This window comes from Diaphorina citri, unplaced genomic scaffold, assembly GCF_000475195.1.
Source record: "Diaphorina citri unplaced genomic scaffold, Diaci psyllid genome assembly version 1.1 scaffold321, whole genome shotgun sequence".
NCBI lineage: Eukaryota > Metazoa > Arthropoda > Insecta > Hemiptera > Psyllidae > Diaphorina > Diaphorina citri.
Genome location: NW_007377756.1, coordinates 209,764 through 236,150, shown reverse-complemented (window position 1 = coordinate 236,150; position 26,387 = coordinate 209,764). Strand labels below are relative to the sequence as shown.

Here is a 26,387-nt window from a genome sequence, read left to right as displayed (position 1 = left end):
AATATTCAACTCGATTAATTTCCACTCGAGTTACAACTCGAGTTGGAAAATAATCGAGTAGAAAATAATCGAGTTGAAAAATCTCACTCGAGTCCCATCACTAGGATGAATTAAGATCTCTGCTTGAAATAACATCAATATTCTCGAGTGATATTGAAATGAAATTCGGCATAGAGAAATGTGCTACTTTGGAAGTGAAAAGGGGGAAAATACATGATCAAGAAAATATCAATCTAACCTCAACACCAATGGTATTACCAACCCTTGATCAAAGTACAAATGAAATGTACAAATATCTTGGTGTGAAACAAGCACTGGTATTCAACAAGTCAGAAGCAAAAGACAGTGTGATTAATACGTACACAACGAGATTGAAGAAAATTCTTGCTACGAGTTTGAATGGTGCCAATAAGATCAAAGGCATTAATACATGGTGTGTTCCTATCCTAACAAACTCATTTGGTGTTCTACCTTGGACACAAACGGATTTGCAAGAGTTAGATCGCAAGACCAGAGTAATGATGACACAGTTCAGAATGCATCACCCTAAAGCATGTACTGAACGATTGTATTTATCAAGAAAAAATGGAGGTCAAGGTCTAATAAACTTGGAAAGATTAGGAAATAGAGAAGTAAAGAACTTAAAAGCGTATTTCTTCAAGAAGAAAGATTCATCCCCTCTCCATCACATAATCATTGATGCTGATGACAAATATTCTTCATTGAACTTGAAAAATAATGATATGCCGTTACAAGTTTATTCATGTGCTGAACTTGAAGAGAAATGGAAACAAAAGAGCCTTCACGGAAGATATAAATCACAACTAGATGATTGTCACTCAAGTTCCAGTGATTGGTTGAAGCCTCAGAGTTCAATATATTGCGAGACAGAGGGATTTATCTTAGCTATTCAAGATCAAGTAATCAAAACCAAGAACTACATGAAACACATACTAAAGCTAGATATTCCAGATGATAAGTGTCGTGTATGTCACCAAGGTTCTGAGACTATTCAACATATTACCTCTGCATGCTCATCATTGGCCAACTCTGAATACCTGTATGGACATAATCTGTCCGCCAAAATTATCCACCAATTTATTGGAAACACACATGGACTAATCAACAACAAAGATCCCCATTATAAGTATGATCCAGAACCTGTATTAGAAAATGAAAGTTATAAACTGTATTGGGACACAACAATCATAACTGATCGAAGACTTCCTGCAAATCGCCCTGATATTGTACTCATTGACAAGATTCAAAAGAATGTAAAATTAATTGACATTGCCCATCCCAATGATCACAACATATTAATAACAATGGGCGAAAAAATCCGGAAGTACCAAGACCTGGGGATAGAAATCAAAGACATGTGGAATATGGACAAAGTTGAAATTGTACCAGTTGTTGTATCCACTAATGGATTAATTCATCCCAGTCTGTACGAACACATTAAGAAGATACAACTTCCTCATTATGTCATACAGAAAGTACAGAAGAATGTCTTGCTGGAAACATGTCGCATTGTCCGAAAATTCATCAGCACCTGAAGATATTTCATCTCCCCTACATGCTGACATCTATGTTTGTTTTGTTAGCCCATAGATGTATCTGTAAAATACCATATAAAAATAAATGAGAACATTCAATAATATTACTAATCCGTTGCAATAAACTCTCAAGAATACGTAAGATTAATAAAAATAAGCAACTTCCGTGGCCGAGTGGGTATCACACTAGGCTTGCACGCAGGAGGTCCGGGTTCGATTCCCGGCGGGGCCGAGGTTTTTTCGGCTCTGTGCTTGGAATTCGGGGTACACTCAGCCTCGTGAGGACAATCGAGTAGCGACCAGTGGCGGCATTACCAGAGTAAAAAGAAAAATTATCAGATATGTCAGAAATAGTAAAGGAGGCTCTTAGTAATGCTGTGATATCCACAAAATTGTGAAGAAGCTCTCAGCTTCACCACAAAGAAATCGTGATTTAGATTAATACATAGTAATAGTATAGTGCTTATCTATACTGCTTGCATAGGACTGAAAAATCCCTTTACAGTACTACTATTATTGTGGTCAAATTCTCAAATTATATAGAGGATAAAATTCCATACCTCGGCTGGGATTGAACCCACGCCCTCCTGTTTACCAGGCGAGCGCTTTGACCACTACACCACCGAGGTAGGTTGACAGATTGAAATCTGATGAACATTCTACGAGATGGACATGCTACGACACAGACCACATGAGTGGTCGTAGCAGTTGTTTCATTTGCTAGGAAATGAAAAAGGCGGTGAAACTCATCTTTTTATTTATTTATTATTTTTGTGTTATTGCCCAATTCGGTGGTGTAGTGGTCAAGCCGCTCGCCTGGTAAACAGAAGAGCGTGGGTTGAATTCCAGCTGAGGTATGAAATTTTATCAACAACAATGTTTGAGAATGTGACCTTAGTAGTAGCCTCTACTGCTGGGGTAAAGTGACTTTTCAGTCCTATTCGAGTAGAATGAATAAGCACTATTAAGATAATTGAGGGAAAAAAGTTCAAAGATGACAGACTATCACAGTTACTACTTTTACCATCGAGTTCCATAACGCCCCTTGAGAAAAATACTCACAATTGAATTGTTAAACTGCAGTTTTGACTTTCTCAAGGTGCCATGCTGAGATATTTTACTTTTGTCCACATATTTCTCGAGTATACTTTGCACGATGTTTTTCATTTGGCTAACTTTGGAGTCGAATTTTATGTTGGTGGCGTCTGATTTCTTGCTCGCTGGTTCTTTTGGAAGTTCGCTCGGTATTTTCAGGTATTTATCCATACGGGTTTTCCATCGTGAATCTGTGTACCTTGTAGTTGTGCGTACAAACAGGAATTTCAGCTTGTTAACGGGGCTATAGGCCCGGTCTTTGGTATATTCGTCTTGCATTTGGTGATGGGTTTGTTCGTTTATTTTGTCAACGTCACTGGTTTTTAGGTCTCCAGTTGCGCTTTCTATATTCTTTGGTAAGCCATTATTCATATTCTTTGATGGCCTATGTATTTGAATTGCGTCAATATCTGTTGCTACGGGAGTTGCATTTGTTTGTTCGATCGGAACTTCTAGTTTGTCTTGCTCTCTTAGGAAAGCTTGAAATCCGGCGAAACGTTCATTATCAGGCTCCATGTCACTGTCATTGGCAACATCTTGAAATCTACTCTCACCCAGTGGTTTGTTCATTGCTAGCAGTTCGCTTAGGACATCGTTACTTTCGCTCTGACCCAGATACACTTTGAGGAGGTTCTGTCGAGTGGTTCTTTCATTATTGAGGTAATCCATGTTTAAGAGGTCGAGAAATTTACTTTCCAAATCCTGTTTTGTGTTGGTTGGATTATTATGATTCTGGCTCAGATACAGGTTAGGGATATTGTTTCGCGTGCTTTTCTCACTATTGATATAATCGACATTCAGGAGGTCAAAAAATTTCCCGTCTCTGAAGTTTTCTACAGTGGACAGTACGGTTTTCTCTTTGTCGATGTGATTCTTTGTCGCACTTGCTACTGTAGTGGTAGATTTCATCCGAGAACGAACATTGTCCGTCCAGGATAAAATCCGCTCCTGGCGGGAATCGAACCCGCGGCCTCTAGCGCTTACTAGTTAGTCGCGCTACCAACCAACAACCAAGCAGTTAGCTTGGTTGGCAATAAGTCAGTGAGCACAAGGTAGATTGTTCGATTCCAGCCCAGGACGGATTTTATCCTGAGCAGATAAGGTTCGTTCTCAGAACAGCTGGCTTTCTATTATCCTGTCTTCCTTCATTCTGCGGTTTCGGGACGATAAGACCTGATTGTTACAGTTCTCCCTGTCAAACCATAACGTATACACGTACCTATAGGCCAAACCATAAAAAAAAACTCGTCCGAAGGCCGGAAAAATACGTTATGCCCGAATCATGTCGAAAGTTCGCTTAGGCCGGGCCAATTTTAACTTCGTGCATCGTATAAACAGACCTTACGAGTTACTTCTGTAGTTCTGTGCATAGCTCTGTGCCTCCTGCTCCTGCCTCTGTGATGCACCAAAAAATCAAAAATTCAAAAACGGATTTTACGATTTTTCCAATGAAGGTCCATACCAAATTTGGTGCTTTCCTGAATAAATGCAGCTTTTGGCCAAAATTGTGACGTTGGGCCACCCACTATATAGGCCAAACCATAACAAAACTCGTCCGAAGGCCGGATGCCAGAACAATACGTTATGCCCGAATCATGTCGAAAGTTCGCTTAGGCCGGACCAATTTTAACTTCGTGCATCGTATAAACAGACCTTACGAGTTACTTCTGTAGTTCTGTGCATAGCTCTGTGCGCTCTGCTCCTGCCTCTGTGATGCACCAAAAATTCAAAAACGGATTTTACGATTTTTCATTATTACCTACGTTTTTCCAAGTTTCCACTCTTTTAATGCGCCGAATTTAATTCAAATCACCGTTTTACGTTAGTTTAATCCTTGTGAATTGTATTTTACTGTGTGTAATTAGGTTAGCATGGAAATCACGGATACCAATTTGGTTACACTTGCGGAATATCTCCAAAAAACGTTAAGTCCTGAAGTATCCCTAAGAAAACCAGGTAAGTCTTGTATTGAAGACTATTGGGCAATAAGATCACCTAAAGAAGAGCTTTGGTGAGGATCTTTGGGTCATTTTTCTAGTCTACAGTTTTGCTATGACCTCTGCTCGATCCATAGAATAAAGCTCTGCCCAAGAGTTTGATGTAGGAGTATGTAGAAGTTCCAGTATCATGGATCAACTGTTGAACAAAAGAGCTTTGGTGAGGATCTTTGGGTCATTTTTCTAGTCTACAGTTTTGCTATGACCTCTGCTCGATCCATAGAATAAAGCTCTGCCCGAGAGTTTGATGTAGGAGTATGTAGAAGTTCCAGTATCATGGATCAACTGTTGAACACTTCCGAGTACATAGAAGTACACACAACTTGTATCTTTTTGTGATAAGGGTTTTACCCACCATTCAACGACAAGCTACCTACCTCCTCAATTCAACCTCACACAGCCTGAGTGGAGCTGGGAACCCAGCAGCAAGGTATCACACTAGGCTTGCACGCAGGAGGTCCGGGTTCGATTCCCGGCGGGGCCGAGGTTTTTTCGGCTCTGTGCTTGGAATTCGGGGTACACTCAGCCTCGTGAGGACAATCGAGTAGCGACCAGTGGCGGCATTACCAGAGTAAAAAGAAAAATTATCAGATATGTCAGAAATAGTAAAGGAGGCTCTTAGTAATGCTGTGATATCCACAAAATTGTGAAGAAGCTCTCAGCTTCACCACAAAGAAATCGTGATTTAGATTAATACATAGTAATAGTATAGTGCTTATCTATACTGCTTGCATAGGACTGAAAAATCCCTTTACAGTACTACTATTATTGTGGTCAAATTCTCAAATTATATAGAGGATAAAATTCCATACCTCGGCTGGGATTGAACCCACGCCCTCCTGTTTACCAGGCGAGCGCTTTGACCACTACACCACCGAGGTAGGTTGATAGATTGAAATCTGATGAACATTCTACGAGATGGACATGCTACGATAAAATTCCATACCTCGGCTGGGATTGAACCCACGCCCTCCTGTTTACCAGGCGAGCGCTTTGACCACTACACCACCGAGGTAGGTTGACAGATTGAAATCTGATGAACATTCTACGAGATGGACATGCTACGACACAGACCACATGAGTGGTCGTAGCAGTTGTTTCATTTGCTAGGAAATGAAAAAGGCGGTGAAACTCATCTTTTTATTTATTTATTATTTTTGTGTTATTGCCCAATTCGGTGGTGTAGTGGTCAAGCCGCTCGCCTGGTAAACAGAAGAGCGTGGGTTGAATTCCAGCTGAGGTATGAAATTTTATCAACAACAATGTTTGAGAATGTGACCTTAGTAGTAGCCTCTACTGCTGGGGTAAAGTGACTTTTCAGTCCTATTCGAGTAGAATGAATAAGCACTATTAAGATAATTGAGGGAAAAAAGTTCAAAGATGACAGACTATCACAGTTACTACTTTTACCATCCATAACGCCTACCTAGTGGGGGAACACAAGGACAACCCTACAGCTCTGAAAGTGATCTACAACTCCCTGGTTGTCAGCTGTAAAATATTCTACTCACTCAACTTTCAGGTAAAACTGTATTTCCAATAAAATACCATAAGACCTTATTTAGACTGTGGGGTAAAGGGACACTTCAGTCTGATCCCAGCAGTATAAACAAGGTATATTCTATCAAATCTTCGAGTAGAATGAATAAGCACTATTAAGATAATTGAGGGAAAAAAGTTCAAAGATGACAGACTATCACAGTTACTACTTTTACCATCGAGTTCCATAACGCCCCTTGAGAAAAATACTCACAATTGAATTGTTAAACTGCAGTTTTGACTTTCTCAAGGTGCCATGCTGAGATATTTTACTTTTGTCCACATATTTCTCGAGTATACTTTGCACGATGTTTTTCATTTGGCTAACTTTGGAGTCGAATTTTATGTTGGTGGCGTCTGATTTCTTGCTCGCTGGTTCTTTTGGAAGTTCGCTCGGTATTTTCAGGTATTTATCCATACGGGTTTTCCATCGTGAATCAGCGTACCTTGTAGTTGTGCGTACAAACAGGAATTTCAGCTTGTTAACGGGGCTATAGGCCAGGTCTTTGGTATATTCGTCTTGCATTTGGTGATGGGTTTGTTCGTTTATTTTGTCAACGTCACTGGTTTTTAGGTCTCCAGTTGCGCTTTCTATATTCTTTGGTAAGCCATTATTCATATTCTTTGATGGCCCACTTGGTCTGTTGCACCAGGAGACTCATTCTATCTTGATCAACTCAGGCCATAAAACAGCCAGAGACTGAGAGAACCTATTTTTTTTACAAGGAAAAGTTGTCTGTGAAAATTTGGACTTTTTGAATTTGGAAAACTTGGTAGAATTTTGAGAAGGCGTGAGAGAGAAATTTGTGGCGAGCGTTTACATTTCGAGGAATTTCCAGCTTGTTAACGGGGCTATAGGCCAGGTCTTTGGTATATTCGTCTTGCATTTGGTGATGGGTTTGTTCGTTTATTTTGTCAACGTCACTGGTTTTTAGGTCTCCAGTTGCGCTTTCCATATTCTTTGGTAAGCCATTATTCATATTCTTTGATGGCATATGTATTTGTCGAATCGATTTTTTCATATGTAAAGAATTTTGGAAAATGTTTTGCGCTGTAGCTGCCTCGGTGGTGTCGTGGTCGGGACGCTCATCTGGTAAGCAGGTGGACTTGGGTTCAATCCCAGCCTAGGCATGGAATTTTTTTTTTCTGAACATGGTTTGAGAATCTGTGATACCTACCCCAAAAAAAGTAAAAAGTTGTGAATAGAATGCTTTAACACAAATATTGTATGACAGTACAGTATAGCACTTTATTTAGTCTGTCAAACTAGAACATGTAGACCCCTTCTCTCAACAGTTTAATATTGCACTATACTTAGTCTTATTTATTGTATGACAGTACAGTATAGCACTTTATTTAGTCTGTCAAACTAGAACATGTAGACCCCTTCTCTCAACAGTTTAATATTGCACTATACTCAGTCTTATTTATTGCATTATACTCATACTTATTCTATTGCACTATACTTATACTTATTCTATTGCACTATACTTATACTTATTCTATACTTATTTGAATCCAGGATGATGAAGAAGGTGTGTTGGAACAGTTGCGCAGACAGATATGTGAGTGCATCTGTCTGTATGCTCAGAAGTATAGTGAAGAATTCGAGCCTTATATTTATACTTATTTATTGCACTATACTGGGTGTTGTAATGATTTTGTCTAGTCTGATATCACTGATGGGGTTTATCTCATGGTTAGTACAAACAGGATCAGTACTTGTGTCAATTCTTTTGTTTATCCCGTGAAAGGCATTTGTGGTTCCTATAGCCGTAGTGGAATCATCAGTTATGAGATTGTCAGTGGAGTGCATCTGTCTGTATGCTCAGAAGTATAGTGAAGAATTCGAGCCTTATATTTATACTTATTTATTGCACTATACTTATACTTATTCTATACTTATTTGATTCCAGGATGATGAAGAAGGTGTGTAGGAACAGTTGCGCAGTCAGATATGCGAGTGTATCTGTCTGTATGCTTAGAAGTATAGTGAAGAATTCGAGCCCTATACTTCTACTTATTTATTACACACTCGCATATCTGACTGCGCAACTGTTCCAACACACCTTCTTCATCATCCTGGAATCAAATAAGTATAGAATAAGTATAAGTATATGTATAGTGCAATAAATAAGTTTAAGTATAGTGCAATAAATAAGTATAAATATAGGGCTCGAACTCCTCACTATACTTCTAAGCATACAGACAGATACACTCGCATATCTGACTGCGCAACTGTTCCAATACACCTTCTTCATCATCCTGGAATCAAATAAGTATAGAATAAGTATAAGTATAGTGCAATAAAGAAGTAGAAGTATAGGTTTCCATTGACGTGACATCGAACAAGTACCACGATGTCAAATGAAAAACACTTACCTGGTACTGTCGCTAAGATTAAGTTCGGCATATGATTCACCCCTCACGGAACCACCTGTCAGTGAAACACAAAGCAGTGATTAGTGTTATTATAGGGTTAGGTTAAATACAAAAAGGAGCTTTTCTTTTCCACGGACGTGACTTCTGCATAATTACTGTGACAAATATAAAAGTAGCAAGTTTCCATTGACGTGACATCGAACAAGTACCACGATGTCAAATGAAAAACACTTACCTGGTACTGTCGCTAAGATTAAGTTCGGCATACGATTCACCCCTCACGGAACCACCTGTCAGTGAAACACACAACAAAATGAAAATGAAACCCCACTTGGTCTGTTGCACCAGGAGACTCATTCTATCTTGATCAACTCAGGGCATAAAACAGCCAGAGACTGAGAGAACCTACGGCGATCCTTTCGCTGATGTTGCCCGGCTTGTCGCCCTTGAAACCAACAATACATTATACCCAACATGAGAACAGATATGGAGAAACAACATATAAGTATCAAATTCCATCATTACTAAATGGTCTACCAGAGGAGCTTTCAGGATATACAATATCCTTTCAGGATATACAATAAGAACGAAATGAAAAAGAAAATACAAAATCACTATCTCGAAAACAACAATGAAATATAAAATGAAAAAAAAAAAATGAAATAATTCAAGAATACCTAAATGTATAATAAGAAGAAGTTATGATCCCTAAAAGTACAGAAGTACTTACAGGGATGATGAAGAATATGTTAAGAAAATCGTAAAGAACGAAAGAACAAACTTATTATTATTATGTACCTTCCCCCATTCGAGGAATTTTGATTATTTCACTGCCCGCCGCAAAGTTTTCAGGAAGATTTTTGAAAATCGCAATGGCCCATATTTCCGAACGTTTCCCTAGTTTTCCAAAATACTTGGAGCTCTGCCGACAGAGGGAAACCTCGAATCGATTTTTTTATATGTAAATAATTTTGGAAAATGTTTTGCGCTGTAGCTGCCTCGGTGGTGTCGTGGTCGAGACGCTCGTCTGGTAAGCAGGTGGACTTGGGTTCAATCCCAGCCTAGAGATGGAATTTTTTTTCTCAACATGGTTTGAGAATCTGTGATACCTACCCCAAAGCACTTGGTCTGTTGCACCAGGAGACTCATTCTATCTTGATCAACTCAGGCCATAAAACAGCCAGAGACTGAGAGAACCTATTTTTTTTACAAGGAAAAGTTGTCTGTGAAAATTTGGACTTTTTGAATTTGGAAAACTTGGTAGAATTTTGAGAAGGCGTGAGAGAGATATATGTGGCGAGCGTTTACATTTCGAGGAATTTCGATTATTTCACTGCCCGCCGCAAAGTTTTCAGGAAGATTTTTGAAAATCGCAATGGCCCATATTTCCGAACGTTTCCCTAGTTTTCCAAAATACTTGGAGCTCTGCCGACAGAGGGAAACCTCGAATCGATTTTTTTATATGTAAATAATTTTGGAAAATGTTTTGCGCTGTAGCTGCCTCGGTGGTGTCGTGGTCGAGACGCTCGTCTGGTAAGCAGGTGGACTTGGGTTCAATCCCAGCCTAGAGATGGAATTTTTTTTCTCAACATGGTTTGAGAATCTGTGATACCTACCCCAAAGAAAGTAAAAAGTTGTGAATAGAATGCTTTAACACAAATATTGTATGACAGTACAGTATAGCACTTTATTTAGTCTGTCAAACTAGAACATGTAGACCCCTTCTCTCAACAGTTTAATATTGCACTATACTTAGTCTTATTTATTGCACTATACTTATACTTATTATATTGCACTATACTTATACTTATTCTATACTTATTTGATTCCAGGATGATGAAGAAGGTGTGTTGGAACAGTTGCGCAGTCAGATATGCGAGTGCATCTGTTTGTATGCTCAGAAGTATAGTGAAGAATTCGAGCCGTATATTCGGGAGTTTGTGGGGGATATTTGGGACATTCTCAATTCAACGAGCACACACCAGAAATATGATAACGTAGGTAGAAAATATGAAAAGACTTTTTTTTCACAATGGAAATGAGATGTAACGAAATACCTAAGTACTTTTCTTTTCAATAGTTTTGATACAGGGGACTGTAACAATGGAGATCTTATCGTCCCCAAATCGAAGAGACAAGGACAGGATAGGAGAAAGCCAGCCGTTCCGAGAACAAATCTTTTATCTGTTTAGGGTAAGGTCCGCCCCGGGTGGTAATCGCTTGGAGCGTACCGCGCCTGCCCTGTAGGATAAGGTTAAACGACCAACTTTCTCCTATTGTCCCATAGAAAACCAGCCGTTTTGACAGAAGTCACGTCCGTGGAAAAGAAAAGCTCCTTTTTGTATTTAACCTAACCCTATAATAACACTAATCACTGCTCTAATTGTGAAAAGTCCTTCTTGCGTTTAACCTAACCCTATAATAACACTGGTCACGTGACTTCTGCACAAGTACCTCTGTCACTAATGAACAGTGACCAGTGTTATTATAGGGTTAAGTTAAACAAAAAAAGAAGCATTCTTTTTCATTGTCGTAGCTTCTGAATAATTACCGGCATCGTTCACAATGAGATAAGTGACTTACCATTGGTCTATTGCATTGTATGAACAAGAGAATAGTAATCGTTTTCACTAAGTTACCGAGTCTTCAATCAAGAATATACTGTGTTTATAGGCCAGGGATTGGGGGAAAAAAATCGTTTACTCCAGCAGTCGAACTAATGATAGGCGAAAGAAAAAAAAATGTGTTTTATGTCAATTCCAGTAACAACCTTTTTTTAATTCCAGTTCCAGCTACCAAAATAACGAGAGAATAGTAATCGTTTTCACTAAGTTACCGAGTCTTCAATCAAGAATATACTGTGTTTATAGGCCAGGGATTGGGGGAAAAAGATCCTTTGCTCCAGCAGTCGAACTAATGATAGGCGAAGAAAAAAAAATGTGTTTTATGTCAATTCCAGTAACAACCTTTTTTTAATTCCAGTTCCAGCTACCAAAACCCTGTAGGTATGTCTAAACCAGCGTACCTCAACATAAGCGCCAAACGTCCCCATCATCTTGTCCTCCATGTACTTGCACAGGATCTTGACAAAATCACAAGCAGCCCTTCGTCTGGTCTCCACATCAGAACTGAAACACACACACACACAATCAATAATCAGTCGAATGAAAAAAATAATTCTACCAAAATGACAGTCAAAAAATGGATATTGTAAAAGCTATCCTACTAAACACAACGCTAGTAACAACAGAAATCGAACACATTCCAGTAGAAATTAGCAATATCACAGCTAGTCCGGGAAAAATTGAAAACGTAACAGAAGACCTCACAACGAATGCAAACTATAAACAAGAAGAAATTCTAGAGAAAGATATGCTAACAAATACATCACCAGCGACATCAGAAATTACGCCAGTAGAAGTTAGTACGAACAGAAATAGTACAATTGAAAATGTACCTGAAAATAAAACGGAGATCAACAAACAAATTGTTGATAAAAAGGTAGAAGCAACAACGAATTCAATTACAATAGAGACAGACAGGGAATCAACATCAGAAGCCAACATGGAGATTGTGAACGTACATGAAACGACGGAAGCTATTGACAAAGATGCTCTAGACAAAATGGACAAACCAAATGAGATGATAATAATAAGAACAACAATAGACTCTGACGATAAAATTCTGGACAAAATGGAAAACTCAATTGTAAACCTCACAAAAGTAACTAAATCTGAGGATAAAGACCTGGAAGTAACTGAAAATAAAATGGAATCACACACAATGGTTAATGACGCCAAAGTTCTGGAAACAACAGAAAAAGCAAGAGATGCAGAAACAGCTGAAATAAGCACTGAGAAAGAAATGCCCCAAGTGACTGGAAAAGTAAAAGAAACATCCACAAAGGTTGATAATGCCATACAAGATGCAGATAAAATGAGAGAGGTATCAGAGAATTTAACGACTGAAAAAACAATAGCCAAAAATACTAGCATTGAAACCAAAAATACAAAAGAAATGGAAAATATAAACAAAGCAACAACCATGACCGATGGAATGATAACGGTAAACAAACAAAAACCCACCACAAATGAAATAATGGACAAATCAACAAGTGTACATGAGTTACAAACGAATGCTACAAACAATCCAAACCCGGACGATGAAGACGTCAGAATAAATGATAGAGAGAACCAAACTGTTGGGAAAATCATTGAAGTCACAGGAGTAAATGGAATAACAGAAAGTACTGTAGGTCTGGAAATAAATCAGGATAGGAAAACAAGTACTTTGAAACACTTTGATGATTATATCAGAAGTACTAAAACTTTTGCAACCAAAGATATGGATAATCATGAAACAAATGCAGTTATAGGAATTAGTGCTCTTAAAAATCCCCATTGTGATGTCAGTGATATAAAAACCAACACAAATAGACACCTGGATAATATTGTCGATAATATCAAAACTAGTACAAGCGAATATGCAAACAATAACAGTAGTGCTCCAAAAGTTAATACAAATAAGGATACGAAAATTTTCAATTATGATACAAAACCTAGTTCAATACAACCTTCACAAGGGCTCAAACATTATAGCAAACAAGTAAACCCAACAGTGGACCATCTCAAAAATACTTGGTCGTTTGATAATATACTCAAAGCGTCTACAGACAATACTGACAATCATTCACAAATAAACGCACCTCTTACTACCGCTCAGGTAGAAGATAAAGAGAGACTAAGACTAGTTCAAACAAATTTACTTATGAAGAAACAAAACTTTGCGAAATCCATATGATGATATGAAAATGATAAACGGTAAGAAATAATGTTCATACGTAGGATGTCTAATGTAAACCTAACTAATAATCACTGTTTAGGCCAGTCATTAATAAAGTTTATGCCCTGCCTGTATCCTTCTCTTAAGAAAAGGAGCAACCAGACATACGATAAAAAAAAAAAGGATTTGCTTGTCATACAGAAGGTGGGACCTTCTGTATGGTTCTACTTTTAAAATGTACTTCATATGATGATATGAATTTATGTATGTACTTCATATGATGATATGAAAATGATAAACGGTAAGAAATAATGTTCATACGTAGGATGTCTAATGTAAACCTAACTAATCCTCTTACTACCGCTCAGGTAGAAGATAAAGAGAGACTAAGACTAGTTCAAACAAAGTTACTTATGAAGAAACAAAACTTTGCAAAATTACCAGTAAAATATCGACCAAGCCTTTATAAGAAACATTCTGGCATCACTGCAAAAGAAACCAGAAATGAAAATAAAGCATCGGAGAACCAAACTATGCACGATGAAATTAACCTCTTACTACCGCTCAGGTAGAAGATAAAGAGAGACTAAGACTAGTTCAAACAAAGTTACTTATGAAGAAACAAAACTTTGCAAAATCACCAGTAAAATATCGACCAAGCCTTTATAAGAAACATTCTGGCATCCCTGCAAAAGAAACCAGAAATGAAAATAAAGCATCGGAGAACCAAACTATGCACAATGAAATAAGGGAAACCAGTACTAATAGCAAAATGCAAGACAACAAGGAAACGAAAAACATCCTTGGTTATATTAGCACAGGAAATCGCAGCATTCAAACAGTTAGAAAATTGAATCCGTACAGATACGGTACAAACCTTTTTCAAAATCTTTTTATAATAACATCAACGACAACCGCTAATAGTTCTGGAAGCGAACGCAACATATACTACGCTAAGAACAGCTTAGGTAAAGTAATACACGTACCGAAGTTCATTTTTAACAAAAAGAATAAACAACCAAAGCCACTGCTGAACACAGCAACTTTGACGAGCCACGACACACAAGATCACACAAGAGACAGAGGATATAAAACTAAAACACAAACGTACAGCGTTGAAAACCTGACAAATTCCATCCAAAGAAAACCAATGGGTCCGCCAACAATCACACACGCGTTCATCATGAACTTCTCCTACGAAAAAATAAAATCCGGCCCGGGCGGGAATCGAACCCGCGGCCTAGCGCTTACAAGGCAGACGCACTACCAACTAAGCTAAGTAGGCTGGCAATCACCACTTTGTACTTGATGTTTCAGTTCCATCTACAGGGTGATTCAAAAAGTCAACCTACTCGACAATGTGTACAGCGTTTTGAAACAAGTGCTGAAAACTCCCCAGCATGTCCTCACCCTAACCGAACAGCTGGCCAGAATGTTCTGAAAATAGTCATCGTATTTGTTGAAACAATTCTTGTGTATGAGTAATGGTCACAAAATTAAAATTAAATAACGAATGCTCAAAATTTAATCTGAGAAGACATTCTAAATTTGCTTGTAAGGCATAAACATTGAATGAAATGGATTTCTGAAGCACAACCCCCATTGGACAAGAAACAATGAAAACAACCAGTGAAACAAAGCAGAAAGCAAATGGACCATATTGTTGTGTGAAATTTGAAACAGGATAGTTTGGCAATAAAACAGACTACAATGTTCAAATGATACCTCTTCCTGTCATCAAATTTCAATTCCCTAAATGCGTTCTGCCCTAAGTATCAAAGACTTGAAAAAATGTGTGTTTTTTTAACAAAATGAGATATTTAGGAAATGAGTTCTCAGATACTGTGGGGAAATAATTTTATAAACATTAAAAGAGACCCAATTTAAAAATTTCAGCCAAATTTGAATCTAAATATCTAACATTTTCAGCCATAGTTTTCCTGCTGATATAAATAAAACATCTAAACTACCTATTCAATTCCCTAAATGCGTTCTGCCCTAAGTATCAAAGACTTGAAAAAATGTGTGTTTTTTTAACAAAATGAGATATTTAGGAAATGAATTCTCAGATACCTACTGTGGGGAAATAATTTTATAAACATTAAAAGAGACCCAATTTAAAATTTTCAGCCAAATTTGAATCTAAATATCTAACATTTTCAGCCATAGTTTTCCTGCTGATATAAATAAAACATCTAAACTACCTATACTTACAACACATGATAAAATTGATACCTGTTTTTAAATGAAAAGTTTTTAATGTCATCATACTTACATCGGTACGGAGACAGGGTACGTCTGTGACAAGCAAGTTGTGCAATGCTGGCATCCAAACCACCATGTTATCCTCAAAGTATTCTGGCAAGTCCTAAAACATGGTTAAAAAAAATTAAACTAGAGATGTGTGAAGAATGAGTTATAAAAATTAAAAAGACTACAGTAGAACCTCAATTATTTCAACTCTCTATAATTTCAACTCCAAAATCCAATGTTACCAGAGGAAAAGATCATGGAAAGAGATCATTTCAACTACCCCCGGTCCCAATTAGTTGAAATAATCAAGGTTCTACTCTTCTACTGTACTTGTTTCAAAGAACTCCTCAGTCAATGACACAGATATTAATGTCCTACATAAATATATACCTATTAATTTAAGTTTCCATTTATTACCTAATAAATCTAATAATACAATACATTGAACAGAGCATAAAAATTGCATATAAATGGTACAACCATCAGTATAAACAGGGAGTATACTAGTCCAAATTTCCTCACGCTATACTTATCAGAGGAAAAGATCATGGAAAGAGATCATTTCAACTACCCCCGGTCCCAATTAGTTGAAATAATCAAGGTTCTACTCTTCTACTCTACTTGTTTCAAAGAACTCCTCAGTCAATGACACAGATTTTAATGTCCTACATAAATACATACCTATTAAGTTTCCATTTATTATCTAATAAATCTAATAATACAATACATTGAACAGAGCATAAAAATTACACCTATTAATTTAAGTTTCCATTTATTACCTAATAAATCTAATAATACAATACATTGAACAGAGCATAAAAATTGCATAAATTGTCTCAACCCCTGAGGAAACTGAGGAAATTGAGGAAATAGAGGAATTTGAAATCTTTGAAAGGAAAAAATTGCATATAAATGGTACACCCATCAGTAAAAGCAATGCTTGTGCCATGGATGGGATCCATACAATGAAAACCCACTCCAAGGCTTATGTGTAGTTGCAAACAGCCCTAAAGGTTGGGTTAAGCTTCTACAGGGATTTGAAGAGTGAGTTACATGTTTCAGGATCTGACTCATTGATACAATCTTGGTCCAAACATAGAATAGAATATACCAAGCAACCTCCTTGACCGAGTGGGTATCACAGTAGGCTTGCACGCAGGAGGTCTGGGTTTGATTCCCGGCGGGGCCGAGGTTTTTTTCGGCTTTGTGCTTGGGGTTCGGGGTGCACTCAGCCTTGTGAGGACAATTGAGTAGCTACTATAATCAAGTAGCGGTCAGTGACGGCATTACAAATCGAAGAGACGAGAGATAATAAATAATATATGATGATTGAGTAAATGAAAGACTTAGTCTGGCTGAGGGACTATAAACAGAGAGTAGATCAGCGTCTAGCTAGGGGGCTATAAACAGGGAGTAACTGAGGGACTATAAACAGAGAGTAGATCAGCGTCTAGCTAGGGGACTATAAACAGGGAGTATACTAGTCCAAATTTCCTCACGCTATACCAATAGCGAAGGTTGAGTGCGAAGGGCATCCCACTCGGAAAATTTTGTTTAGCCAAAACCAGTTGGCCTCAAAGCAATCACTCTAAAGCTGATTGAGAGGCCGACGACAAACGCCGACCCCATCTGAACATGGGAAAAGGCAAAGAAGAAGAGTAGGTAAATGAAAGACTTGTAATACTGTGATACCCACAAAGTTGTGAGAAAGCTCTCTGCTTTACTACAAAGATACCATGATTTAATAGAATATATCTTGTTTATACTGCTGGGATCAGACTGAAGTGTCCCTTTACCCCACAGTCTAAATAAGGTCTTATGGTATTTTATTGGAAATACAGTTTTACTTACCTGAAAGTTCAGTGAGTAGAATATTTTACAGCTGACAACCAGGGAGTTGTAGATCACTTTCAGAGCTGTAGGGTTGTCCTTGTGTTCCCCCACTAGGTTGATGGTAGCCTGGAAAAAAAGTTCACATTTTACCGCCATTTTTTTAATCGATTTATCTTGGGATCTAGAAGTTGTATAAGAAAAAGAAAAATTCCGTTGGTCTTCATTTTTCCTGCTCTATGACTTTGAAACATCACCCAAGTAAGCACAACTGATCTATTCTTATAAATATTATTTTACCTTGAAAAGCTCTGTGAAAGGTTTAGCAAAGTTGTCCAGCACAAATTTGATTTCTGTCCACAGCTTTTGTGATTTGAACTCATGCCGATACCGCTTGAACAACGAGTGAGCTGTGTGCAGAACACCGTTAATAATGTGGAAATCTCCAGTGCCAAACTTAGCCACCATATCTGTGATCAGACTTGGCCATTTGTCGGGGAAGTCAGACTTGCCTATGATGGCTGTAGCATCACTCAGTTGTTTCTGAATTGCCTCGGGAGATGTGAGCATGAGATGAAGGATGAGGCCTTTGATGGCCTCACGATCTGATGCATGGATCTTGTCTGGTTCATCCTCCACCTGGACAAAAAGATAATTGAAAATACTTAAGCATTCTATGACAGATGACACAAATCACATGAATCTAATGGCTAATGTAGCAATAGTTTCATTGCTACAATATAAAAATTGCAGCAAAACAGTAATTTATTTTATTTGTACTTTCCTCCTTTCTATACATACCAATGGCCAATTCCTTTTCACATAATTCTTAAATAAAAACCTCGGCCCCGCCGGGAATCGAACCCGGACCTCCTGCGTGCAAGCCTAGTGTGATACCCACTCGGCCACGGAAGTTGCTTATTATTATTAAAAAACCTCGGCCCCGCCGGGAATCGAACCCGGACCTCCTGCGTGCAAGCCTAGTGTGATACCCACTCGGCCACGGAAGTTGCTTATTTTTATTAATCTTACGTATTCTTGAGAGTTTATTGCAACGGATTAGTAATATTATTGAATGTTCTCATTTATTTTTAAATGGTATTTTACAGATACATCTATGGGCTAACAAAACAAACATAGATGTCAGCATGTAGGGGAGATGAAATATCTTCAGGTGCTGATGAATTTTCGGACAATGCGATACAGATGACACACATCACATGAATCTAATGGCTAATGTAGCAATAGTTTCATTGCTACAATATAAAAATTGCAGCAAAACAGTAATTTTATTTGTACTTTCCTCCCTTCTATACATACCAATGGCCAATTCCTTTTCACATAATTCTTAAACGCTACTGCTCCAGCTATTCGAATAGTCATATCAACATCTGCTCTCTCCACCAGGGTCAAAATCAACAGCGGATAATTCTGGTTTGTTTCAACTGACTCCAAGAAGTTTTCAGCTGAAATCAAAGAGAGAAAAATATTGATATTTTCATAATTTAACTGCACGTTGAATTTATTCTATGGATCGAGCAGAGGTCATAGCAAAACTGTAGACTAGAAAAATGACCCAAAGATCCTCACCAAAGCTCTTCTTTAGGTGACCACATTGAATGCATGTTCCCCATGGATTACTGGAGTTAAGCAATGTTGCACATGGTTAGTACCTGGATGGTGACCATCTGGGGAATTGTGTGCTGCTGGGTTTCCAGCTCCACTCAGGCTGTGTGAGGTTGAATTGAGGAGGTAGGTAGCTTGTTGTTGAATGGTGGGTAAAACCCTTATCACAAAAAGATACAAGTTGTGTGTACTTCTATGTACTCATTTAATTCTTTGTTCTTCGAAAAAATTTACTGGGAACGCGATATTTTGAGAAAACCTCTTTTTGGCCGCCATATTGGAAAAATCATTACGGTACGGGATTACGGTACATCCTAGAGAAAAAGTGTAAATGTATGGAATGTAGAAAATAAAAAGACAAACAACTTTCTAATTTATTGTTATTAGAAAAAAGTTACCGGAAACGAGATATTCTCAAAAAACCCCTTTTTTGGCCGCCATTTTGAAAAAAAGGCCGCCATTTTGTTCGTATACATGGTTTTCGGTGTCACCCCTTCCTAAAAGTTTTATATGGTCCAAATGAAGGTCCATGCCAAATTTGGTGCTTTCCTGACGAAATGCAGCTTTTTTGACGTTGGGCCACCCACTAATAGGTACGTCTATACGTTATGGTTTGACAGGGAGAACTGTAACAATCAGGTCTTATACCCGTCCTGAAACCGCAGAATGAAGGAAGACAGGATAATAGAAAGCCAGCTGTTCCGAGAACGAACCTTATCTGCTCAGGATAAAATCCGTCCTGGGCTGGAATCGAACAAAATCTACCTTGTGCTCACTGACTTATTGCCAACCAAGCTAACTGCTTGGTTGGTGGCGCGACTAACTAGTAAGCGCTAGAGGCCGCGGGTTCGATTCCCGCCAGGAGCGGATTTTATCCTGGACGGACAATGTTCGTTCTCGGAACGGCTGGCTTTCTCCTATCCTGTCTTCCTTTTCGATTTTCGGGCGATAAGACCTTATAGCAGTTACAGTTCCCTCTATCAAACCTCTTTTTATTTAAATAAATAACTTACCTTTCCCAGGCCATGTATTTTCAGTGGCGTGTGATTAAATTTTCAAAAAGGTAAGAGCCCGAAAAGTGTTTGATTTTTCTTTCGCAATTTTCAAGTGGCAACAGAGTAGGAAATGGTACAATGCCAGGCAATGTTCCATTTCCCACCATGATGATATTGCGAGAGAACGAGAGGAAAATACCCGTAAGCTAGGTATTAGCCCATTTAGAGTAGGTTTGTATGTTCTAAAAGTTCCAGCAAAGCTCTAACCTTAAAATAGATAGGCTACACATACGGCAGCGCTACTGCGCGTTCGCGGGGCTTCGCAGAATGTGTATCAGCTGTATATGGTCGTGCTTCGAATCAGAGTAACTTAGGTCCACCGTCAGCGATTACACTGTCTGGACCTCAAATCTGAGTTCTATCAAGAGAAAAGTTCCTTGTATCTATACTTCTTTCAAATATATTATTTTAATAACTTTTTTTATATATTCCTTCTTTATTTATTTTACTTTAGAGGTAATACATTTGTCTATTTCTTACAAAATAAATAGATACAAAATGAAAACTCAACATTTGAACAATCAATATGATTGAAAAAAACTTGAAACCTACAGGTATCTGTTTCATGAGTTTCTTCTATGTGTCTATCTAACTCTGTCTTGTTGATTCCCCTAAAATCGCATATTTTACATTTCAAGTTATCTCCAAGAAAACCTTTAGAAAAGTTCATATTGCTAAAATCACATTTTTCCAATAAAACTATTACATCCATATTTTTATCGACAAGCGAGCAGTTTAGATTCTTACGAACAGAGTCATTTGAACTCTTTTTAGTAATGACAGGTTTATTTTTCCTATTATAGGGTCTTTTTTTAATGCCTACATTAACAACATTATTGACTGGCAATTTCACGCGACTTAGAGGTCCAGCTTTGTGAGGTTTGATTTTTTTACTTTTAAAACCATCAAGACTTTGAAATACTTTTGAAGAACCTGAATCATTACTGTCATGATCTTGTGACACAATAATGTTCAAGTTCTCTTGTGAAGGACCTTCAATTTGTTCATGGAGACGTGTATTGATTTTATGAGTTTCTGAGACTAAATGATCGTCAAATGCTTCTTTAGTCACAAATACAATATCGCAAGCTCTACACTCAAAAACTTTGGTATGAACAATTAGTTTGTGCTGCAGCGTTGAATCAATTTGGTTCTCATAATCATGAATAACGTCATTACTTGGACTTCGAGATTCTAATTGGATATTTTTATCGTGGTTCGGAACTCCTTGAGTAGAGCAGAAGAATTCTCCGTTCCGATCACACATATCTTCAAGACATTGATTTGTTGGGTCAACAACTATGAATTCTGTAAAAAAAAAATAAAAAATAAAAATAAATAAAACTAAGTTAATGAACATGATTATCGTGATTTAATTGTAACAGTACATTATACACAATTTGATTGTACAAAATGAGATTCGAAAATTTTGAAATTATTTTCAATAATATATATTTTTTTTTTTTTTTATCAGACAGACAGACTATGTTTCAGAAAAGTTGAAAATATTTCAGTGTAATAGTACATGACGACCTACAACCCTGAAAGTCAGCCCTATTTTAACAAAACTAGTACAACTGATGTTTGTCAAGTATGATTTTTCTAGGCGTCAAAATTACTGGGAAAATAGGATGTTCATTGGTAAGGACTATTTTATCTTATAATCGGAATCACAACTTATTTACAATTTTAGATACGTGATAAAAAAAAATAAGAAGGGTCATTGGATAAAAATTATTCAAATAAAAAAATTCCACATCGGTATTTAGAAATGCAAAATTACTGGGAAAATAGGATGTTCATTGGTAAGGACTATTTTATCTTATAATCGGAATCACAACTTATTTACAATTTTAGATACGTAATAAAAAAAAATAAGAAGGGTCATTGGATAAAAATTATTCAAATAAAAAAATTCCACATCGGTATTTAGAAATGGATAGAACTTTCGAGTTCTAAAACAAAATGAAATTCCCAGTTCATTCCTTGGTTATTTCGATATTATGTTTGGCCATATGTGAGATCAACTGCTCATTACGAAAATATTTCTTTTCGCACAAATTGCAAGGAAATTTTGGTTCACCGCCATGTTTTTCATAAATATGACGTTTAAGATTCATGTTCAGCTTAAAAGTAGCAGGACATTCTGGACAAGAAATATCAGAAGATTCGGTTGAGATGTCTAACTTGGATTTCTTTTTCCCATTTCCTGCACTCCCCGACTGTTGACTACGTTCCCCTCTCATTGCGCTTTTATTGTTGATTACAAACCGAGATAGAAAGTGACTACTTGGAAAGGAATAAGGAAATCCATGGTCAATCATAGGTAATCACATGACAGCTGAAAAACTGTCAGGAGTAGTTGCAGCCAATATTACCTGGTAAAATGATGTAATAGAAAGTAAAAAAAACTACATATCATCAAATATGGCATCGAAAACAAATAATCTAAATGAAATTATTATGTGATTTTGTCAAGATCCTGTGCAAGTACATGGAGGACAAGATGATGGGGACGTTTGGCGCTTATGTTGAGGTACGCTGGTTTAGACATACCTACAGGCTATTTTATTATTATTTTTTCGAGGGGAAAATTTAGGACCCACTTTCGATAGCCAGGGCCGAAATTTGAAATCCCATTTTGAACTAGTTTTGAGACGAATCGTAAAAGTGGCCTATCCAAAGCAATAAATGGTGGACTTTAAAGTGATTTTGTCAAGATCCTGTGCAAGTACATGGAGGACAAGATGATGGGGACGTTTGGCGCTTATGTTGAGGTACGCTGGTTTAGACACACCTACAGGGTATTTTATTATTATTTTTTCGAGGGGAAAATTTCGGACCCACTTTCGATAGCCAGGGCCGAAATTTGAAATCCCCATTTTGAACTAATTTTGAGACGAATCGTAAAAGTGGCCTATCCAAAGCAATAAATGGTGAACTTTAAATACATCTCTGTAAAAAAAAAAAAAAATAATAATAATAAAAAAATCCCATTTAGGTGTTGATGCTGGGTCAACACAAAAGCACCAGATAATAATCAGTGTGGTGACTGGGCATTGAACCCGGGACCTCTTGCATGTCAAGCAAGCACTTTACGACTGGCCTATCCTTTCCCACTGTTTATGATTGTACCTAAATCGTGTTTCCCTCCTTCACATAGGAATTGCTGAAGAAGTATTACGCGGACCCGAGTCAGATCAAATACAAGGACACGGCTATCTATCTGGTGACCTCGTTGGCATCCCAAGGCTCCACCGTAAAACATGGTACCACCAAATCCTCTACTCTGGTCAATCTGGAAGATTTCGCTCAACAACATATCTTCCCTGAACTCAACAAACCTGATGGTGAGTGGATATATTTGGGGTGGATTAAAAATAAATGAAAAAAAAAAGGTGACACAAAAAGGTACATAATTAATACCCATTTAGGTGTTGATGCTGGGTCAACACAAAAGCACCAGATAATAATCAGTGTGGTGACTGGGCATTGAACCCGGGACCTCTTGCACGTCAAGCAAGCACTTTACGACTGGCCTATCCTTTCCCACTGTTTATGATTGTACCTAAATCGTGTTTCCCTCCTTCACATAGGAATTGCTGAAGAAGTATTACGCGGACCCGAGTCAGATCAAATACAAGGACACGGCTATCTATCTGGTGACCTCGTTGGCATCCCAAGGCTCCACCGTAAAACATGGTACCACCAAATCCTCTACTCTGGTCAATCTGGAAGATTTCGCTCAGCAACATATCTTCCCTGAACTCACCAAACCTGATGGTGAGTGGATATATTTTGGGTGGATTAAAAATAAATGAAAAAAGTGACACAAATAGGTACATAATTAATACACAATTTCAAGAAACCAGGAAAAGGACTTTTTTTTATTAAAAAAATACGTTCAAAACAATCGAAATCAAATATCGGTATATTAGCTTTTGGATAGTTTTGATTTTTTTCTTTTTTTTTACAATCATATTCTGACATGATAAACCTATTCCTACAATCTATACCTATCTATAAAAGAGTACTCACACCTGACTCATACATTCATTCATAATCAACGCACAGCCGAAACGGCTGAACCGATTTTGATGAAACTTCGAGAATAGCTTCCTTTTCATTTGAATAGGCCCTTTAAGAACGGATTTTCGGAAACTCGCAGTGGTTTCCAAACTATGACCAAAAAACTACTAAAAATCGATTATTTCGTAAAAGAAAAAAGAACAAAACCTTCAGTTTTCGCCCTCTTTTGTTCCCTGTGTACACTTTTTTTTTTTTTTTTTTTGTATATAATATAATTTACTTTATTTTTCAAATAAGACAAACAAGCAATGATATTAGTGACAAAAAACAAAGAAAGAGATATGTAAAAAAAGAAGCCAATTTCTTTTTTCCATTTTTTTCCTTTTACTTTAATAGAAAGGGAGAAAAAAAGAAGAAAGCAATTTCCATTTTTCCACTTTCTTTTTCTCTCTCTCTCTCTCTCTCTCTCTCTCTCTCTCTCTCTCTCTCTCTCTCTTTCTGTTAGATAGATAGATAGATAGATATTAGTGCTTTATTTAGACTGTCGAATTAGGACATATAGTCCCTTTATCTCAACACTTGTCAGAGGGTGGTGCGCCCTGCACTGTTAGCCTGGTCTGCTTGGTGGTCAGATTCTCCAGGAACAGAATCTGACACTCATACACGCCCGCATCACACGCTCGCACGTCCTTAATCTGCAGCGTGTACGTCGACACAGGTGACTCGCCAACCGTGGTGTCCTTGACGGTGACCTTGAACCGTTTGGCTTTGTCGGCCGATGCGATCTGGCTTTCGACGGCGATCCTTTCGCTGATGTTGCCCGGCTTGTCGCCCTTGAAACCAACAATACATTATACCCAACATGAGAACAGATATGGAGAAACTTTCAGGATATACAATAAGAACGAAATGAAAAAGAAAATACAAAATCACTATCTCGAAAACAACAATGAAATATAAAATGAAAAAAAAAAAAATGAAATAATTCAAGAATACCTAAATGTATAATAAGAAGAAGTTATGATCCCTAAAAGTACAGAAGTACTTACAGGGATGATGAAGAATATGTTAAGAAAATCGTAAAGAACGAAAGAACAAACTTATTATTATTATGTACCTTCCCCCATTCGACGATGTACTGGGCGTCTTTCACGATGCAGACTAGTTCGGCCGTATCGCCGATGTTCTTCACTTGGTCCGGGGAAATGAAGGTGATGGAGGGGTCCGCGGCGTGGACTAGGTTCACTAGGGTTAGGGCCGCGAGGGAGTAGAGTGTGAGACTGAGGAGTTTGGATGGCATGGCTTGGGTAGAAATCGGTTTGCCTTAGGTAGAAATCGCGTAGTTGTGTACACACTGATTTTATTTTATTATTATTTAATTTTAAAAACTAATATTTATTAAATAATGAATAAAAAATTAACTACTTGGATTGTTTGAAATTAATTATTTGACAAATGGTCTTCTTCTGGTTATTCTTTTCCCCTCGAAGAATTGCAAACAGTTTTTACTTTCTTTACTTTATTATTCAACTGTAAAAGATAAGAATTTATTTAATTTATTAAAAAATAAAATAAAATTAATTTGTTTCGAAATAATAAACTTTATGGCGAATCAAGTTCCTTTTACCTTTTCGCAGTCCTACTACTGATAAAATCATCATTATCAATTTATTAAGGTTATTTATTATCTACATAACATTATCTCAAGTTTTCGATTTATTATTTTCATTTTATCTACGATTTGTACATAGGTACTGATTTTCTTTAATCACGATCGAATAAACTACGGGCTAAAAAATTCCCGGAGGGACGGACCCAGCTTGTTTTTTCTGCTTTAACTAATGAAATGAACCTAATAAAATGAACACGTTTAAGTTCACGGTCAGATATGTACTCGTATGTAGTTGCAATCTACCTGCATTCGATTAACTGAATAACTATTTAATAAAGGACGTAGCGGTAGCGAATGGCTTTGTGTTCAATTAACAATCAAGGTATGAGCTTGAACTAAAGCATGGTGTTCATATTGTTTTGTTATTGATTTGACATTGATTCATGTAAAAAAAGGACGAATGAAAAATTTTCTGGCGATAATTTTTTCACGTTTTGAACTTTTTTATAGGGTGAAAAAACAGCAACCCTTAATATTTTTGAAAACGGTGTTTTGATTAGAAACAACAATAGTCCGTCCCTTATACCTTTTATTATTAGTAATAATAAAGGAAGGACGGACTAAAAATGTA

The 26,387-nt window shown here is 37.4% G+C and overlaps 5 protein-coding genes across 5 annotated transcripts in view; 3 read left to right on the top strand and 2 right to left on the bottom strand.

Annotated features, from left to right (window-relative positions):
* The first annotated feature begins 248 nt into the window (after positions 1-248).
* Positions 249-1,556, top strand: LOC103507553. The gene has a single exon (XM_008472035.1). It carries the CDS (start codon positions 249-251, stop codon positions 1,554-1,556), a length of 1,308 nt encoding a protein of 435 aa, XP_008470257.1.
* A 2,588-nt stretch (positions 1,557-4,144) lies between these two features.
* Positions 4,145-26,387, top strand: part of LOC103507551 — a 35,929-nt gene continuing 13,686 nt past the window's right edge. Inside the window, exons 1-7 of the mRNA XM_026822370.1 lie at positions 4,145-4,607; positions 6,079-6,170; positions 10,402-10,570; positions 11,787-13,291; positions 13,720-13,919; positions 22,579-22,651; positions 23,279-23,465. Of these exons, the coding sequence (XP_026678171.1) occupies positions 4,523-4,607; positions 6,079-6,170; positions 10,402-10,570; positions 11,787-13,291; positions 13,720-13,919; positions 22,579-22,651; positions 23,279-23,465 (2,311 nt within the window). The 5' untranslated portion in view covers positions 4,145-4,522. The remainder of the gene's footprint in view (positions 4,608-6,078; positions 6,171-10,401; positions 10,571-11,786; positions 13,292-13,719; positions 13,920-22,578; positions 22,652-23,278; positions 23,466-26,387) is intronic.
* Positions 6,324-7,185, bottom strand: LOC113466722. Its single transcript, XM_026822385.1, has 2 exons — positions 7,058-7,185; positions 6,324-6,696 (listed from the first exon to the last, which is right to left on the bottom strand). Exons 1-2 carry the CDS (start codon positions 7,180-7,182, stop codon positions 6,360-6,362), a joined length of 462 nt encoding a protein of 153 aa, XP_026678186.1. The 5' UTR covers positions 7,183-7,185; the 3' UTR covers positions 6,324-6,359.
* Positions 11,353-14,522, top strand: LOC113466720. The gene is made up of 3 exons (XM_026822383.1): positions 11,353-11,369; positions 11,757-13,291; positions 13,720-14,522. The coding sequence occupies exons 2-3, from the start codon at positions 11,771-11,773 to the stop codon at positions 13,921-13,923; spliced, it is 1,725 nt and encodes a 574-aa protein (XP_026678184.1). The 5' UTR covers positions 11,353-11,369; positions 11,757-11,770; the 3' UTR covers positions 13,924-14,522.
* LOC103507544 (lachesin-like) lies at positions 24,608-25,883 on the bottom strand. Its single transcript, XM_008472026.3, has 2 exons — positions 25,262-25,883; positions 24,608-24,977 (listed from the first exon to the last, which is right to left on the bottom strand). The coding sequence occupies exons 1-2, from the start codon at positions 25,442-25,444 to the stop codon at positions 24,717-24,719; spliced, it is 444 nt and encodes a 147-aa protein (XP_008470248.1). The 5' UTR covers positions 25,445-25,883; the 3' UTR covers positions 24,608-24,716.

Coding starts and splice junctions, on each gene's coding strand:
- LOC113466722 (XM_026822385.1), bottom strand. CDS start 7,182: ATGCCATCAAAGAATATGAATAATGGCTTACCAAAGAATATGGAAAGC. Junction 6,697..7,057: donor CAAATGCAAGACGAATATAC/CAAAGACCTGGC, acceptor AGACGAATATAC/CAAAGACCTGGCCTATAGCC.
- LOC113466720 (XM_026822383.1), top strand. CDS start 11,771: ATGGATATTGTAAAAGCTATCCTACTAAACACAACGCTAGTAACAACA. Junction 13,292..13,719: donor CACCTCTTACTACCGCTCAG/GTAGAAGATAAA, acceptor ACTACCGCTCAG/GTAGAAGATAAAGAGAGACT.
- LOC103507544 (XM_008472026.3), bottom strand. CDS start 25,444: ATGCCATCCAAACTCCTCAGTCTCACACTCTACTCCCTCGCGGCCCTA. Junction 24,978..25,261: donor ACATCGTCGAATGGGGGAAG/GTACATAATAAT, acceptor GTTGGTTTCAAG/GGCGACAAGCCGGGCAACAT.
- LOC103507553 (XM_008472035.1), top strand. CDS start 249: ATGGTATTACCAACCCTTGATCAAAGTACAAATGAAATGTACAAATAT.